At 54.2% G+C, this 18,210-nt stretch overlaps 2 protein-coding genes across 6 annotated transcripts in view; both read left to right on the plus strand.

Annotated features, from left to right (window-relative positions):
- Positions 1-17,441, plus strand: part of VGLL4 (vestigial-like family member 4) — a 156,090-nt gene extending 138,649 nt beyond the window's left edge. For 4 of the 5 annotated variants that reach the window (XM_011994114.1, XM_011994113.1, XM_011994115.1 and 1 more), the window contains 3 exons: positions 8,568-8,790; positions 14,064-14,187; positions 14,679-17,441. In XM_011994114.1, the coding sequence (XP_011849504.1) occupies positions 8,568-8,790; positions 14,064-14,187; positions 14,679-14,950 (619 nt within the window). In that variant the 3' untranslated portion in view covers positions 14,951-17,441. Of the gene's footprint in view, positions 1-4,559; positions 4,880-8,567; positions 8,791-14,063; positions 14,188-14,678 lie in introns of those variants that run through there. The other variant, XM_011994117.1, reaches the window with a different exon arrangement.
- On the plus strand, positions 8,888-11,627 carry LOC105549523. Its single transcript, XM_011994112.1, has one exon. The coding sequence runs from the start codon at positions 10,723-10,725 to the stop codon at positions 11,281-11,283; it is 561 nt and encodes a 186-aa protein (XP_011849502.1). The 5' UTR covers positions 8,888-10,722; the 3' UTR covers positions 11,284-11,627.
- Positions 17,442-18,210: the final 769 nt, after the last annotated feature.

Consider the following 18,210-nt stretch of genomic DNA (forward strand, 5'->3'; position numbering starts at 1 on the left):
TTTTTTTGTTTGTTTGTTTGTTTGTTTTTTTGAGATGGAGTCTTGCTGTGTTGCCTAGGTTGGAGTGCAATGGCTCAATCTTGGCTCACTGCAACCTCTGCATCCAGGTTCAGGTGATTCTCCTGCCTCAGCCTCTGGAGTAGCTGGGATTACAGGCGCCCACCACCAAGCCCACCTAATTTTTGTATTTTTAGTAGAGAGGGTTTCGCCATGTTGGTCAGGCTGGTCTCAAACTCCTGACCTCAGGTGATCCACCTGCCTCGGCCTCCCAGAGTGCTGGGATTACGGGTGTGAGCCACTGCACCTGGCCTATGGGGGCCATTTTCATAAGGAAAAAACCAAAGAGTGCCCAGGCACTGGGGGGTCAATAAAGGAACGGGTACATATGCAGTGGTGTATTTGTATGGAGGAATACCACGGAGCAGGCAATATCATGCATAAGCCAAGTCTCTGTGTTGGAACATGGGTAGAGCTCAAGACCACACGAGGGAAAGACACAATTGTACAAGACACACAGTGTTCTGGCATGCTGGAGTGGGAAGCATGCTACGGATGTGTGCTTCCAGACACATCCACGGGTGGCCAGAGGACGACAGCCAGGTAGCAGGAGGCACCAAATACAAAACAGGATGCCCCTGGGGATGAAGAGAGGGGAACGGGACTGAGAAGGGCCTGCAGCAGGGACCTCATGCGTCTGCATGTTCTGCTGCTTTCATCACGGCCAGAGGAAAGAAAAGGCCCGAAGCAAATATGAGAGCGCATTTTCATTTGCTAGTTCTGAGTAGTAGGTACACAGGTCTTTGTATTTTCCTCTCTCCTGGAAAATGGAAAGGCTTTGGAGCCAGTCCAATATATATTGGAATTGTTGTACTAGTTTTGTAAACTTTGAAAAGTTACTTAGCCTCTCTGAAGCTCAGTTTATTTATTTGTAAAATGGAGATGACGCTTATTTTGCAGCGGGGCAGTGAATTTACTAAGATAAGGCCTAGCATATGATTGGGCATGTCCTTCAGTAAATGAGAACTGATGATAATAAAGATAGTCAACATCAATCACTTACTCAGAGAGTCCCCAGCTCTTTTTCTGAGACAGGGTCTCACTCTGTCACTCGGGCTGGAATACAGTGGTGCAGATCTCAGCTCACTGCAACCTCCACCTCCTGGGCTCAGGTGATCCTCCCACCTCAGCCTCCAGAGTAGCTGGGGCCGCAGGTACGTGACACCACGCCCAGATAATTTTTCTATTTTTGGTAGAGACAGGGTTTTGCCATGTTTCCCAGGCTGGCCTTGAATTCCTAGGCTAAAGCCATCTGCCAGCTTCGGCCTCCCAAAGTGGTGGGATTACAGGTGTGAGCCACTGTGCCCGGCCAATACGCTTCTCACAGCTGTCTCGTGATAGATGGAGCAAATGAGTCCTGTGTTGCCTGGTCCATGGAGTCGATTTCTGAAATCTGGACCAGCAAAAAGAGGGACACTACCTTTGTGGGGAGTATTTTATTTTTATTTTCTGAGGCAGGGTCTCACCCTGTTGCCCAGGCTACAGTGCAGTGGCTCTGTCATGGCTCACTGTAGCCTTAACTTCCCGGGCTCCAGCCATCCTCCCGAGTAGCTGGGATTACAGGCTCCTACCACCATGCCTATTTTTTGTGGAGACGGGATTTCGCCATGTTGCCCAGGCTGGTCTCGAACTCCTGGGCCTATACAGTCCACCTACCTTGGCCTCCCAAAGTGCTGGGATTACAGGCATGAGTCGCTGCGCCTGGCCCCTTTGTGGAGAATTAATGGGGGAGACGTTCTGTGGGCGGACGGCTGTGGCAGCCATGCTGGCTGTGGCAGCATTCACACTCGCGTTTGATTCCCTTGACTTTTTGGTGGCTTTTTCTCAGTTATTAAACAATGTTAAGCTATGGCAGTAGTTGCTGATGCATAGAAGGCAGAGACAGTCTCTGCCCTTGTCCCTGCGGGCGAGGGTGGGCCCCGCTGTTGAAGCCAGGAGCCTCAGGGTCATCTCTGTCTTCAGGACAGTCCGAATGTTGGTATCTTCCCAACTTTTTCCTGCCCACGACACACTTCTTGCCGTTTGTACCTAGGAGGGTGTCTCTGCCTTGGTCTCCGCCACCTCTGCAAACATCGTCTCACCCAGGCCTTCCTTTGCAACCACCTCCCCCGCTTCCCGTCTAAAATTGGCAGAGGAGTGACGCGGCTTGACCAGGATGTCTCGGGGACACACCCAGGCACCTTGTTGCTCGCTGGGAAGCAGTGAACTCTCCCACTCACAAGGGGAGAGAAGCCACGGTGCTGAGTTCCTTCCTGTGTGTGTGTTGTGGGGTGCTTTGGATGAGCTAGGGGACATGTAGAAGCAGGGAGGAGGTGAGGAGGACAACAGAAGTTGGAGGAAGGAACTGAAGGGAGAAGACATCTCACCACTGTTTGTGCCCAACATTTAAATGTTCCCTAAATTCTGCTTTGTCGGAGAAAAGTCTTTTCCACCAGTCATTTTCTCCGAAATCTCCTTAACTCTCTTGTCATTTGCCACAAATGCTGTTAACTGGACTCACACATACTATGTGTACCTTAATGATTCATTTACTCTATGGACAGTTATTAGAACATCTGGTATGTGGTCACCTGTGTGGAGCCAAGGAGATTAGGACGTGGGGGCTGCAGTGTCAGCCCTCCCAGGAGTGCACGGTCCAGCCAGGGATCAGGGTCCCCTGGGAGCTGTGCCTCAGGCGCTTACTGACTGAGAAAGCCAGCTAGGCGGGACTGTCTGGGGACAGGCCTTGGCAGCCGGCATCTCCGCACGGCTCCTTCCCTGCGGCTCTGTAGTTGGGGCGGGAAGGTGGGTGGAAATGGTGCTGGTGAGTGGGAAAGGCCTCCTGGAAGCTTGGGGTGGAGCTGGGAGGTGATGGAGAGTCTCTTGGTGGTCCTGGTGTGACGACATGCCACAGGGCTGGTGTCTGTGGTGGGTGGTCTGTCTGGGCAAAGCCTTCATCTTCTCCACCTTGGCCATCTCTTCTGTAAAACTGGAATGGGCTGACCTGCCCTGTACACAACAGAAACCCCAGGGGGCAGCAGGTAAAGGTTGGGAGGAAGTTCTTTCTATAGTATTCATGTAAAATTTTATTATTTAAAAAGTTGTGGTAAATTAGCAGAGCAGGCTGGGCGCGGTGGCTCAAGCCTGTAATCCCAGCACTTTGGGAGGCCGAGACGGGTGGATCACGAGGTCAGGAGATCGAGACCATCCTGGCTAACACAGTGAAACCCCGTCTTTACTAAAAAAATACAAAAAACTAGCCGGGCGAGGTGGCGGGCGCCTGTAGTCCCAGCTACTCGGGAGGCTGAGGCAGGAGAATGACGTGAACCCGGGAGGCGGAGCTTGCAGTGAGCCGAGATCTGGCCACTGCACTCCAGCCTGGGTGACAGAGCGAGACTCCACCTCAAAAAAAAAAAAAAAAAAAAAAATTAGAGCATACAGCTGACCACTTTCACCAGGTTTAAGGGCACCGTTCAGTGGCATTAAGTCTGTTTTCTGAGGAAGCTTTTTAAGATTAAAGATGTGCTAGCAATCTTACTTATTTAAAGACAGGGTCTTGCTCTGTCACCCAGGCTAAAGTGCAGTGGCGTGACCATGGCTCGCTGTAGCCTCCACCTCCTGGGCCCAAGCGATCCTCCCACCTCAGCCTCCAGGTAGCTGGGACCACAGGTGCGTGCCACCATGCCCAGCCAGCAACCTCATTATGATGTGTTAAGACTGTGTGGGCATCCGGCTGTCCTGCCAGTTCTCAGAGGTCAGATTCTCCTGTAACTGCTGCGGTGGGAGGGAGAGGACGAAAGGGCTGGAGATGGGGCTGTGTCCCGGCCCACTCACTGGCCCACTGCTGGCCCCTCCTTCGGATCTCTGTCTCCGGCTGGACTCCGGTACTTGGGGGATGTCTCTGCACGGCCTTCAGTCTACTTCTGCCAGGCACCGCCTGGCGTAGGGATGGGCTGCTTTGCTGCCTCAGGATGGTGTTTTGTGGGAGGCCAGGGCCCAAGGCTGCCCTGGGCCTCATCTCTGTCACCGGGTGGGAGCACCGGCCCTGCCATGGTGCCCGGGGGCCTTTGGGGACCCCAGAATATATCCTCAAAATGTCTTGTACGCATACCCCCTCCTCAGGCAGAAGAACTCAGACTCAGATCGGTGTGGCTCGCGGCGGTCCGTGGTGAATGAAGCGCAGTGCAGGCTCAGAACGTCAGGTGATGGGGCTGGCGGCTGAGCATCCTGGAGCGCGTTTGTTGGAGGGCGGGAAGCTCATTTTTAATGTTGGAGCGCGGGAAACCCATTTTAATGAGTATCAAACATGCAGTGCACTTTTTTCACGTGATGGATTCTTTCAGTGTCACTGCTTGGAATCTGGTTTACTTTTCCCCAAATATGATACACATTCTTGGTTTCTCAGCTTAGAGAGCATGTGGCCTTCAGTCCTCAGAAAACTCTGTCCTAGATGATAGTGTCGTAGGCCTCTCTTTCCCCCCCTCCTCTTTCCATCTTTCTGTCCGTGGGCAGCTGGCAGTGGAAGTACCTGCCTAGGATGGGGATGAGGCCCGGGTCAGGGCCGGGTGCCGTGCAGCCTCAGTGGCTCCGATGGGCCTGGCACGGAGCCAGTCGGAGTCCGTTGGGTGCTCGCGGGGATGCAGTGGGCTCTCTCGGGCACAGTCCTGACCAGGAGCAGAGGTGACTCCCATCTCCCGGGCAGGATGCATGTGGTTTTCTGCCGTCCTGGGGAGCACATGACGCCTGGGAAGCAGTGGCTGGGAGGTGATTCACCGGGGGGAGCAGGGCCTAGAAAACAATGTCTGTCTTGAAGCTCCGGGAACCAGCAAAATGAGCTGGAAATGTGAGTAATGTATAATTTTACTAAAATTAACCAGCCAGTCCTCTGGGCCTTTTCTCGCTGTTTTCAGCGTCTTTGTCTGACCCGTAGTGCCCACTGTGCCGTGTTCCATGGACCATCTTTCCAGTTAGTGCGCCTGGAAGTCCCCTTCTCCCCGCTGCCCTGCGTAGGGTAGGCGCGCAGTGGGGCTATGGGAGCACAGATGGTGGATTTAGGTGCGGGGCTGCCCTGTCCTTACCTCTGCCCTGGCACCTGGCGGCCCTGGCATCCCTCTCCTCTGTGATGTGGTCTCCAAGTCATGCTTGGATTTCCTGAGGCGCCGCTGAGTCTTCCATGTGACTGTGCCGTGCCCCTAGGACATAAGGTGCGAGGGGTGGGCAATGCCTTATGTGCCCCGACCTTGGCTTTGGACATGGGCAGACGTGGCCTGAGCTTTAGGCTGCTCCTCCTTGCCACCCGGGGGTGTCTTTATCCTTGGACTTCTGTCTTTATCCTCGGACCTCGCCTGGAGCCAGAGCCGTCACTTGGGAGCTGCAGCCCCACCGGGGCCTTTCTGTCCCTGCTAGATTGTAAGCCCGTGAGAAGGCAGGGCTGTGGCTTCCTTTCTGTAACCTCCGCAGAACAGAGACTCAGCTAGCACTGGCTGAGTGAACGGAAGTCTAAATTCAGAGGCACACCATGTCTGAGGCGCTCCTGAATCCGCGATATGAGCCCCCAGGTCTGTGCACTTCGTGAAGTGGCCCGTGGAAGTATCAGTGAGGAGGAGAGAAGCCATTCACTCATGTCGTTAACAATGAAATTGTGTCTTTATCTGAATTTGGAAGGGAGCGGGACACTGAAGATGAGGATGTGCGGTGACACGGATGAATTGAGTATTCGGGAACCAAGCCCTGTTTAGGGTAGAAGCCAGCGGATCTCAGGCCTGCTTGGCTTGATGTCTGTTCCGTGGAAGATCCTCTGGTGATGTCAGTGTCTGGGATCGTAACCCTTGAGGCATTCATTGCAGAAACCTGTGCTGTCTTCTGAACTGCCGCGGACAGCGACATCATGGACAGGCTGGGTTCAGTATTAAAGCTTTTAGTATTTTAATGTTTTGAAAATCGCCAGGATGTGTGTGGCGTTGATGGAACCTACTGTCTAGGCTCTGGCCAGAACATTCTCTTCCATGGTTGTCTTAATGGGCTGAACGTTTATTCCTTCATTGCTTTTAAGACATTCTGTATCATCAGCCAGAGAATAAAAGGAAAGAAAAAAACCCATAAACGAATACTGGGTCTTGTACAGCTAATCACCCTATAATCAATACACTCGGTTCAGGGCTGACAGGGTTCTCTTGGCGCTCACTGAGGGCTGCAGTGCGCCGCTGTGATTGTTTTGGTTTAGGGCTGACTGGGTCCTCTTGGCACTCCCTGATTTTGGTTTGTGTGCTGTTTGTCCCCCGTTTAGAGTCCTCTGGGTGGGTCTTACTATGACCACATGGTTACATGGAGACGCCGAGGCTCGGAACGCCTCGGGGCACTGAGTGGCAAGCCGAGCACGTGCCCCTGCTAGAGATGGCACAGAATGACGTCACAACATCACAGCCGAGGCTGCACTCAGGCCCCCTCTGGTGCTTCTCCTGCTCAGCCCTTAACAGCTCACTGATTGGGCTGCAGAGTCCGTCTGAAGGCTTGAACGCACCTCCAGTAGACTCCTCAGCCCTCTAGCTCTCCATGATTCTGCCCATCCACAGTTCCACTCCACGATACCTGCCTTTCTTACCCAGTCACCCATGCACTGTTTCTCTTCATTGACTTGTTAAGTCTCTCTCTGTGCGCCCATGCTAGCAAGGGTAATGAGATAGGAGGGGCGAGGTAATGTGAGGAGGGGCAGGTGCATAGATGAAGAGATCATTGACGGTGGGTGATGGGTTCTATATTAAAGGTTTGCACGGGGCACTTTGGGATTTTACGCTACAGCTGTGGTTGGCAGTGCAGGACAGGGGGAGGAGGGAGGCTAGAGCGGCACCGCCTGTACACAGCCACAGAGGCAGAGTGGCTGCGTCTTATTTGAGGAATGGCAAGTAGACGGTTGAAACTACGGAGCACAACATTTGGAGGCTTGGAGCCAGAGATGAGGATGGGAAGGTGGTCAGGCCCAGAGGCTACCAAGGCCCGTGCTGAGCTGCTAAAAACATTAACTAAGGGCTGGATGTGGTTGGATTTGCTTTATAAAGAGATTGCTCTGGGATGGATACAGGCAAAACAGGAAATCTGAATAAGGTTGGTAGTTGTCTTATCCTGGTTGTGATATTGTATTGTACTTTTACAAGATGCCACCATCCGGGGAGTCAGGGTACAGGGTGCATGTGATGGCTCTGTGTTCTTACAACTGAAGTTAATCTACAGTTTCAGAAAGGTATGCCTGTCACATGCATGTGTGTGTGGTGCGTGCATGTGTGTGTGTAACTGTGTGCGTTTATGTAACATTCAGTGTGTGCGTGCATGTGTGTAACGTATTCAGTGTGTAACATTCTGTGTGCATGCGTAACATTGTGTGTAACATTCAGTGTGTGTGTGTGTAACATCTTCAGTGTGTGTGTGTAACATACTCAGCCAGTCCAGAATGGGGGCTGTGGCTGCTGCTTCACCAGGGCAGGCCCAGGCTTTTCTGCTAGTTAAGACAGGTGACTACTTGCAGACTCTGAAAATAATTTGTATTTCTTAAAGAAAATTCACTCAAATCATGATTCATCACATTTTTCTTTAAAAGACCAGCTCATTAGTTATGGAAAAAGATTACTCTGTCAGCGGAGAATGTGGTGGATTCAAGAGGCAAGACCCAAGGCAGATGCCACTGTGGGACCCCTGGAATAAAGTGTGGAGGGTGGACTGGGGCTGGCCGCGCCTTACCTGTGTGGGGCCAGTGCCTGATAGATGCGACATGTAACACTGCCTTCGGACTAATACATCGGATGGAGGCGGCGCTGACTGTCTCACCTGGATTCCACGTGGCATCACCTGAGAGCTCAGCACATGGCCAGGGCTAGTGATGGACCTTCTGGACGCAGGTCACTCTTGCTCGTGTGTCCTGGATGAGCGAGCTGCGCGCTGGCTCCCTGCGGCGTCCCGGGAGCACCAGAGCAGACGTCACCACGTGTCAGCCAGGAGCCTGAGCTGATGATTCCACCACTCTGAGTCTCGGGGTTCTCGTCTGGACAGGGGGTGGTGGAGGCATTGCCTGCTTGGTGCTGTTAGGAAGATGGGCTGAGCAGTACTGTGGAGGCTTAGACCAGGCCCGGCATGTAGGACACAGCCGGTGACTGGATCATTGTCAGTGTCCCCGTCCTGTCCACGTGGCAGGTCCTTATCAAACCAGCTTGGCCTCCAGCTCCCCAGGCTCCGAGGGGGTGGAGATTATTGTAGAAGTGAACAGAGAGTCGGGCAGAGGACGCCGCTGGGTCGGGGGCTCCATCTTCTATGGAGCTGACTTTGGACTCCGCTGGCAGCAGCCTCCCCGGCACCCAGGGGCTTTGTAGCCCACTACCCGGGCTGGTAGCCGGCTCCTCCTCATGCTGCCCAGCCACACGACCTGAGCTTCAGGGTAAAAAATTAAATAAGCAACACGGAGTGCCTGGCACACAGTCACTGTCCCCTTTGCCTTTCAGAAAATGCCAGGGATTCCCCTCTGAACGCTCACTCCTCTTTTTCAGGAACAAGACTGCCAATGGCGACTGCCGCAAAGACCCCCGGGAGCGGAGCCGCAGCCCCATCGAACGCGCCGTGGCCCCCACCATGAGCCTGCACGGCAGCCACCTGTACACGTCCCTCCCCAGCCTCGGCCTGGAGCAGCCCCTCGCACTGACCAAGAACAGCCTGGACGCCAGCAGGCCGGCCGGCCTCTCGCCCACACTGACCCCGGGGGAGCGGCAGCAGGTGGGCCTCTGTCTGGGAGGGTGGCAGGGGGAATCCGGGGGCTGGGGGACTGAGCTGGATGGAGAGCCCCGGGCAGAGGACCCCGAGGGCGGTGGTGAGGGAGGGAGGTGGTAAGGGATGCCACCCTTCGCCTCCGTTCTGCACTTGGGACAAGGGACAGCAGAACAGGAGTCCTCTTCTGCTTTTACTTCCTGCCCAGACCTGCCCGGACCTCGCATCTTAGCACTCGTGGCCTTGGGCAAGGTGCATGTCACTGGGGCTTCATCTCTCTTCTGCCACGGTACAGGGTGTTGTACTGACGTTTTCTTCAGCAGTCTTCTGTGGCAGGCCTGATTCTCTTAGGATCAATGTCGTCATCCTCAGGGGGGCCCTCCGTTTCTCCTTGAGAAGGTCACACAGATGAAGGGAAATGTCAGGCTGCTTTACCTTGGGCTGGGGTCCTGGACAGTTGATGGCCGCAGGGTTGTGAGCCCATGCTGGTCAGAAGCCTATGATGGGTACGTAGGGAGTTTTTTCTATTAAAGGAATATAGGAAATTAAATGATTACATAATAAACACTGTTTGCTTGGTAGAAACAAATCTTTTTAAAAACGGGGTTCCTGGGGAAGTGTGTGGGGGAAGGCAGCAGCATTGAGGAGGCTTGGAATCGCTGCTGGAGCTCACTGAACCTCCGGGCACTGCGACCTAACAGCTCCTTAGTCACTAGTCAGCATTTGCTAAGACTGACAGAGAGGAGGGTGCTGTGCCCCGAGGGGAGCCTCCAGGCTCCGTGCATTCAACTGCGAGAGCCTCCGTGTCCTTGCGGCACCCCCGGGGCTTCCCTCAAGCAGCACTGCCTGGTGTCCGTCTCTGATGGGGTCTGTTGGAACTGCGGGTTGGGGAGGCCCTGGGAGTTGGGAGAGGTGGTTCTGGTGCTTGGGAATCCCGGTGAAGCTGAGAACAGTTGCCCATCTTGCCTTGGAGTCTGACATTGTAATCCTGTTTGTTTGATTCATTCATTTAACAAAATGGCATAGACCCCTATTGTGTGCCGGCGGGTGCCAGAAGCCAGTCCAGCAAGATGCAGTCGTCGTTCTCAGCACACTCAGCTTTCGTCTGGAGGAGAGAGCGCTGATGTGTCTGATGGAACCTGGGGCCAGGTTATCACTGCTGTTCATGTCAGCGTTTTACTAGTGCTCACCATTTACCCAGCCCTCTGCAGAGCGGAGCTCTGGGCAGCCAGAGGTGGTTGTGTGGACACTGTCATGGCCACAGGGAGCTCCCAGTCTAGTTGGGGAAATGGATGTGAGGAGAAGAGTGTGCGCCTGGGCAGCAGCAGAGGCGTGTGGGCAGTGCGACCCACAGGGACCCGCTCCCTGCCTCCGGGGGTGGGCAGTGGACCTTTCTGCTTTGTGAAGCTCAGCAGGCATTGTAATGATGCCACGAGCCATGGCCTGAACTGTGCAGGTGGAACCTGGCTCTCTGGCCATTGCCACGGCTGTTGGGGAGTCCCTGAAGGACAGGGGAATGGAGGGGAGGATTCAGCTGTAATCTCAGAGCACCCACGTCCAGCCTTTGGCCCTTGGTGACCTGGGGGATGTAACTGTGAGCCTCGCGGGCTGTCTCTGCCCGCAGGGTCAGGGTGGGCCCTTGACGGGCTTAGTGTTTTCTTAGATGATGATTTCCTTGACTCTCCAAGGCTCTTGAGAATCTTGCAGTTGGTTTCGGTCACAGTTGCTTGGCAAAAACGGAACTGCTGAACAGAGTGGCCTGATTTCTTTAGCCTGTCTCCCTCTCTCCAACCTGGAACGGGCCTTGCTGCCCGTTCATGTGGCGAGGGCCCCTCCTCGTGCCTTGGGGCTCCTGAGCAGCTTTCCTAGAAGGGAGAACCTCAGCTCCCCAGCTGTGTCCTTACAGGATCCAGGCTTGGAGCAAGGACAAAGCCAGGGACCATGGGGCACCCCAAGCTGCCCATTTTCCTGGGAAGGGCACAGTGGCCCGACCGGAGCTGTCACTTTAGGCTGGGCTTGGTGGGGAATAGGGGGTCAATCCTGCCCTCCTTGCCGTGGCTGCTGTCAGCACATGTCATTCACGTCGTAGCCATTCGTGGGGCTCCTTCCTGCGGCAGCGTGGCGGGGCCGAGGCCACGCACTGGAACCTCAGCTGGGCTCCAGCGCCCTGCTGAGGAGACCAAGCAGCCACGTTGCCTGTGCTCCAGCGGCTCTGAGGCCCCTTCCCGGGAGTCTGTTGGGTGTCATCCTGTAGCTCAGAGCCAGGCGAATGGTGGTGGGGAGGGGGCTTCCTGGGGTGACAGCAAAGCTCTGTGTCCACAGGTGGGCAGAATGCATGCTGCAGCCCTGTGGGTGGACATGGTGGAAACCTTCCTCTGTGTGGCAGAAAATGTGACTCAGATCTCTGGGAACTTGGGACAGGAAAGTTCCCTGAGGGGCATGTATGGGGAGGCTGCAGAAAGTGTCCCCCCATTTCATGTTTGTGATGGCAGCTCAGGATAGACAGACACCAAGAGGGTGGCCTTGGGCAGCAGCCAGTGAGGAGAGGCAGGATGGGGTTAAGCTTCGCACATCGAGGGCCGGGCGCGGTGGCTCACACCTGTAATCCCAGTACTTTGGGAGGTCGAGGCGGCGGATCACTTGAGGCCAGGATTTCGAGACCGGCCTGGCCAACATGGTGAAACCCTGTCTTTACTAAAAGTACAAAAATTAGCCAGGCGTGGTGGTGGGTGCCTGTAATCCCAGCTGCTCGGGAGGCTGACAGAACCACTTGAATCCGGAAGGCGGAGCTTGCAATGAGCCAAGATCGCGTCACCGCACTCCAGCCTGGACTACAGAGTGAGACTTCGTCTCAAAAAAAAAAAAAAAAAAAGTGTTGGTGCAGGCAGCCTTGGGGGTTCCTTTCAGATAGGACAGGTGGGCGCTGTCTCCCCCAGGGCAGCCTCTGTCTGAGGACAGTCACAGGGGGTGGGGGAGCGGGTGAAGGGGTTAGTGACAAGGCTCATCCTGGCCCTGCCATAAATCTGCGGCGTAACTTCCAGCAGGGGGTTTCTGGCCTTCATTTTCCCCATCTGGAAAACAAGGGCGTGGGGCAGGGGAGCCTCGAGATCCCATAAACGCTCACCATCTGGAGGCCTGGCCTGTTCTAGGTGGACGAGTCCCGGCCTGCACTCCACTACAGAGGCAAGGGCGAGGTGTCTGACTCCAGCGGGGGCCGGGGGGTGGTGCAGCCAGTCCCAGGAGGGCTCACAGGCCACCCTGCAGCCTGGCTTGTGGGGAGGAGGAGAGGATACCCAGACACCGAACATCTTCGCATCTGCAGGTGACCGGTTAAGGTGATTCGCTGCAGCTCAGGTCAGGAGATGCCCTAAAGGTGTTCTGATACCAGTTGGCCAGCCTGCCCTGCTGGTCCCGTGCTAGAGACTCTCTTTTGAAATGGCCTTTCCTGCCTTGGATAGACTGACATAAAGGCTGGACAGCGAGCTCATTTCTTCCTCCTCCTTGATTCCCCCTCCCCGTGCTTGAAACGTCTCCCCAGTTCCCCACATCTGCGTGGCTCAGGACATGCTCGCTGCAAAGCACAAGACGGCTGGGCACAAAAGGGAGTTTTATTGGGAGGATCCTGGGGGGTCTCCTTGAGCCCAAGGTCATGGGTCCAGCCAGGCTTGGGAAGGACCTGGCCATCTCACTGAGAGCTGGACGGGGCAGGCCCTCCTCCCTCCTGGCTCTGCACATGTCCAGGTCTTGGTATCTTGCTCTCTTGCTGCTGCTTGACCTCTGTGGTCAGCCAGTGTGAGATCTGCTCCAGGCCCCATCTGTCAGTCCCCAACCCCCTTTCCGACCCTGTCTGCTCAGCACTGTGAAGACCCTCGCCTGAAGCCCTGTCCACAGGCAGAGCGTGGACATTCAGCCCAGCTCCACCTGCCCAGGTTCTCTGCGCTGCCACGTGTGCACACCACGGAGGCGACACGAACTCTGGGCAGCTCTGTCCCACTGTGGAAGTATTGCGCCACTCAGAAACCCTGAATTCTTGGTTTGTCTGCTGCTGCTAAGCCACGTCTCCCTCTACCCTGGCGTGTGTCATTTCTTGTTAGACCCAAGTACAGCCCCTTATGTTTAATCCCAGTTCATCCTTGTGGATCCACATTTTCATCCTAGAATCCATTTTCGCCATTCCCAATCACTTTCTATCATGAGAAGGTCTGGCAGGCAAGCCTTTTGTGTCTTTATACCAGCTACTGCTCTGACTTGAATGGAAAGGGCTGGCTGGGAAGGACGAAGCCCAGCATCCCTCTGGCTGACACTACTGTCACCCTTGGTCCCTGTGGGGTGATTTCAACCAGCTCCTCACTGGCTGTCCTGGAACTCAGCCCACATACTCCACCACCTTGTCCTCAGGGATATTGCAAGATACTTTTCCTGGGGGAACCTGAGGAAGTTCTGTTTAGTTCACACATATTTTCTGTCCGAGGTTCTGCACCTAGGCTGGGGGGCCAGACATACTGCCTGGTGTGCGTGGTCTTACAGGAGCACCTGGACAGACCGATGCACGTGCTGAATCTTGGTGGGTTGGGGGAGCAGGAGTGAAGCGGGGGGCAGCCAGTGAAAGGCCTTACAGAGAGATCTGAACAGGGCTTGAAGGAACAAGGGGAGTCTGCCAGGCAGACAGCGTAGGAGTGGCAGGGAAGGAGAGTGAGTCTGTGTGCAAGGCAGATCCGGCTGGGGTGGGACGTGTACCGTTCTACACTCAGGCGTATTTCCTCCATTTCCTCTCTGTCCTGATTTGTAGGTCATCACTGAAGCCAACTCGAGCTGGCTTTGGCTCAAGCAAAATGCTTCCAGTTAATTGCCATGTATTGAAGTGTCCTGGATGGCTCCAGGCACACCTGCGGCTCAGTGGACACAATGGGAAGGGCTCTGGGGACGTTACCGGGAGAAGCGAGGTCCCTCCTGCAACCCTCTGCCCTCCACAGGATGCTCGGTGTTTGTCTCAACAGATTTGAGAGAGGGGGACAGACCAACTCAACAGTTGAGCTTTTGTCCTTTGTACTGTCACTAATCCAAACAGCCACGACCAAGGGCCACTACACACACCCTTGGAGCTGCGCTCACTCTGTGGATTGGCCGTGTTTAGCAACAGGACTCCAGCGTTGAAGTGGGAGGTGGCAGACGGGGTCAGGAAGGGCTCCAGAACAGAGCCTGAAGGGTGCTGGGGAGGGCCCCAGGGGCGGTGCCCCGTACTGAGGCGGGTCTCCACATACTGACACCCCTCTTCCCCGCAGAACCGGCCCTCCGTGATCACCTGTGCCTCGGCTGGCGCCCGCAACTGCAACCTCTCGCACTGCCCCATCGCGCACAGCGGCTGTGCCGCGCCCGGGCCTGCCAGCTACCGGAGGCCACCAAGCGGTGAGTGTCCCGGGCCTCCTCACCTGTCACAGCTGTGCTAGTAGCAGCAGAACCCTTCTCTGTCATGCTGTTGGCTGAAACCCCTCGCCCCTGAGCCCATCTATTGCTGAGGTTGAAAAAGTATTTTTTGAGCACGTCCAGTGTGCACCTAGCGTTGTGTGTGGCTTGGGTGGGAAGGGCATGAGAAACACGCTGCCCCCCTCAATTCCAGGATCTCATGCCCTAGTTCAGGGAGGGCAGCAGCTACTGTTAAATTTAATGCCATGTTCTCTTTCTGAACTTGGACTCTGGCCCAGTGCAGTCGGTACATCACCATTTTACAGAGAAGTGACCTGCCCAAGTGCCTGACTTAGCCGGGGGAGGTGGGTTCTGTTTGCAGAGCCCACACTGACTGTGGCAGCCAGTCCAGCTCTGGGCTGCCCGAGGGAGGGTGCTGCACCCGTGCCTGTCTGCAACCACCTGTGTCTGACTGCCTTCCTGCTTGCCTGCAGCCGCCACCACCTGTGACCCCGTGGTGGAGGAGCATTTCCGTAGGAGCCTGGGCAAGAATTACAAGGAGCCCGAGCCGGCACCCAACTCTGTGTCCATCACAGGCTCCGTGGACGACCACTTTGCCAAAGCTCTGGGTGACACGTGGCTCCAGATCAAAGCGGCCAAGGACGGAGCGTCCAGCAGCCCTGAGTCCGCCTCTCGCAGAGGCCAGTCCGCCAGCCCCTCTGCCCACATGGTCAGCCACAGTCACTCCCCGTCTGTGGTCTCCTGAAGGGAGCGCCTCCTCCAACAACACGTGGATCTGCATGGTTTGCCTGAGCTTTGAACAGTCAGTACTTTAAAAAAAAAAAAAAAAAAAAATCATGGGGGTGGGGTTGGGGGAAGGGAAGGGATGGTTTATTCGCAAAAACCATGATGTTGGGATTTTTGTTCTGTTTTTGTACTTGCTTGGTATCCGTACAAGGGGGCCCTCAAACATGATAGCAGGAACTACGTGTGGAACATCTGTCTAATGTAGCATCCTTACTTCCTGCCTCAGTTACCAAAGAAACCTCTGATGCAGGTCTGCCGCCCCGACGGGGCCAGGACTCCACAGCGCTTTCTCAGTCACAAGCCATGATGAATTGGTGACTCAGATGCTTTGTGCTTTTTCCTTTGCTTCTTGAGACCGGGGTGTGTGTGGCTCAGCTTCCACGGCGTGTTTGGTTCGGTCCGTGTGTGTGCGTGTGTATACTTGAAGAGAACTGTCGTGTCTGATTTGCACTATTGGAGGAGGACTAAAGTTGCCTGACAACTTTATGTGTGATGCCAGAACTCTGAGGGCAAACTGCTGAAAAACAAAGGGTTTAAGGATGACATTTCTGACCATTTGTGTGTTTGTTGTTGTTACTGTTTTTGTTTTTTTTTTAATCTAGACAATACAGCTTTGGAAGGGGAAGTCTCATACAGGTTATAGGTCTTTCTCTCTCTAGATTTCAGGTGCTTGCAACTGGACTGCAGACTCTACCAATCACGGGCATTTTACCTTCTCTGAACACTGCAGTTTGTTAGACTAGAGCTGAGGTTGGAGGATTCCATAGTGCTTTAAACGTGATGCATGTTTTAATGGAGAAAAAATAGCTGGTTTCTATTAATTATATAGACAGTAAACAAAAACCTTAATACTTACTATCTTCTTTTCAGAATTAGTTTATTTTTGTCAGTTACAGTCCTAGATATACTTACTGCTGGTACAGTTGTACTCTAAGATTTGTATTTGATACTCACTTTACTCACAAGCAGTGCGGGAGGCCAGCTCCTGGCAGGCCCTCGTGATGAGCAGTGGGTCAGCTGCGGTGTGGGATGCTGGAGTTTTGCTGCCGGCTGACAGCATTTTTGCATCCCCGTCTGCTTTGTTACAAGCTCCCAGGGGAGGTGGGGTTTGCGTCTTCCAGCTTCCCTACATGCAGAAACTGCTCCCTTTGAACTCTCTTGGCTGAACAGCAGATTACTGACAATCTGTGATACGGTGTTTTATACGCTTCCTCGTACGCTGGGGCCAAGGCAGTATACATTCCTCTGACTTTATACTGTTATTACTGCATTTTATTATTTGCTATATTAATAGCTACTAACTAGAAATTAGATGAAGCAAGCATGACAGACACAGCTGTGGAGGTCACAGCTGCTCCTTTTTAGTCAATGAGCGTTTCTGTCCCCTCCGCCTGGGGTGTGCTGTGTTCCGCCCGGCCCAGCAGAGGCTCACGACGATGGCACCTGACCGGGTGACATGGGTGTGGTCACCTCACCTGCAAGGCTTTGTGGACTCTGCACACTGCACGACCTCTGGTTTTACAGTTTGGCTGTTGAATTTTGGAAATTGGCACTGGGTGAAAAGGTCGGAGGACTGGCTCTTGTAGTCACAGGGTGGCTGCAGGCCTTTGAAAAGTGGAGGAAAGAAAAGCCCTTCTCCTTGCCCCGCACACATTTCACTCCCACTCTACTGGGCTTCCAAGCTTTGGCATTCAGGCCCCTATATTTTCTGTAGGAAAAATCGTTGAGAACACTTTTTTTATATAGGTAATTTTAAGACCATCATTACGCTGTGCGTAAAGAATGTACAGAGAAATTTGTAGGTATTTTTGGAAGAACATTAATTTGTTAATGATATGTAGCTATTTAATTTTTCCCTTTCCTATTGTAATCATTCATTTTTTGTTGTTGTTTGGGAAAAAAAAAAGTTGATCTTTTTTTTTGTCGTAGATTTGTCTGTAAAAGTGCAGGAACACAGTTATTCTATGAGAACACTGCATCTGCATCATAGCCACTAGTTTGTTATTGCTACAGGCTACTGAGCGTCGTAACAGGAAAACAACCCACTGCTGACCGGCTCGGTGGAGGACACTCCTGGGACAGGTCTCTCTGTCAGTGAACAAGGGCGTCACTCTGGGAGGGTCGGCGGTGCTGGTGGCCGGTCCCCTGGTGCACTGACCTATCTGGGATAGGCAGTACCCTGGAGGGGGCCTTGGGCAGAGGGGGCAGCAGAAAACCAAACATTTCACTGAGAAAGAGCCCCCTTCCCCGCTCTAAGAAGGGCTCCGTGAAGTTCTTGCCAGAGCCATGCCGCCTGCAGTGCGCTCTGAGCGTCTCTCCGTGTGTAAATCTGTAATATACCATTCTCTGTGGCCTGTTTTTCCTGGAAGAAGAAAAAAAGGTTTGGCAGGCCATCTTTTTTTTGTACTTAAAAGTAGCCTTAAGAACAATAATAAAGTGCTCTTAAACCACATAGTGTACGTGTGGCTCTTCAGCCCCCGAGTGAGTTTCAGCGCCAGGCTGGGTGGGCGGACTCGGGCCCTGCACCTGTGCCGGCTGTGTCCCCATGAAGCTCCCATGAGCTGAACGACAGCCGCCGGAACTTGGACTGGCTACTTTGGGAGACGCCTCATTTGAAATCTACCCTACTAAATCCTGCTGTTGTTAAGGGTCAGCCCAGACTCAATTTTCACTTTGCTTTTGGGCCTAAGACGAAAGCTGAAAGAATAAAATAGCAGGAAGAGTGCCTCTGGTTCCTACAGCATTCCAGGGATGATGCCTTCTACACGGGGCAGGGTGGTCAGAGGTACCCAGGCCATGGCCTCTCCTGGGTTTCCAACCCCTGCTCTTGGGGCCTCACAGCTGCACACACCCAGAAGAAAGAGGAACACCAGCTCTGGCCTGAGTTACAACTGTCTGACCCCTCCCCTCAGCTGGGCCAGGAAGGCAGCCCAGGCTTCGCCTTTCTGGGCCTGGCATGCTCATAAAGGCAGGGAGGACTCCACCTCACCAGGCAGCTGCCAGGATCTGCCCCGGGCTCTTCCCCCAGCTCAAGGCAGCAACAGAAACTCCTTTCCCTCAAGCAGGCAGGCAGGCAGGCACAGATACTATGCCCACAGCGGAGGACAGGCCGGGAGGCAGGAATGCCATGTCTGGGTGGCACACTCTGTCAGTGGTGGAAATCGGGGGTCAGTGGATCATGTGGGCCCTTTAGTCTCGCACCCAGCTTGGCTCTCCTCC

This window comes from Mandrillus leucophaeus, unplaced genomic scaffold (assembly GCF_000951045.1).
Source record: "Mandrillus leucophaeus isolate KB7577 unplaced genomic scaffold, Mleu.le_1.0 Scaffold442, whole genome shotgun sequence".
Lineage (NCBI taxonomy): Eukaryota > Metazoa > Chordata > Mammalia > Primates > Cercopithecidae > Mandrillus > Mandrillus leucophaeus.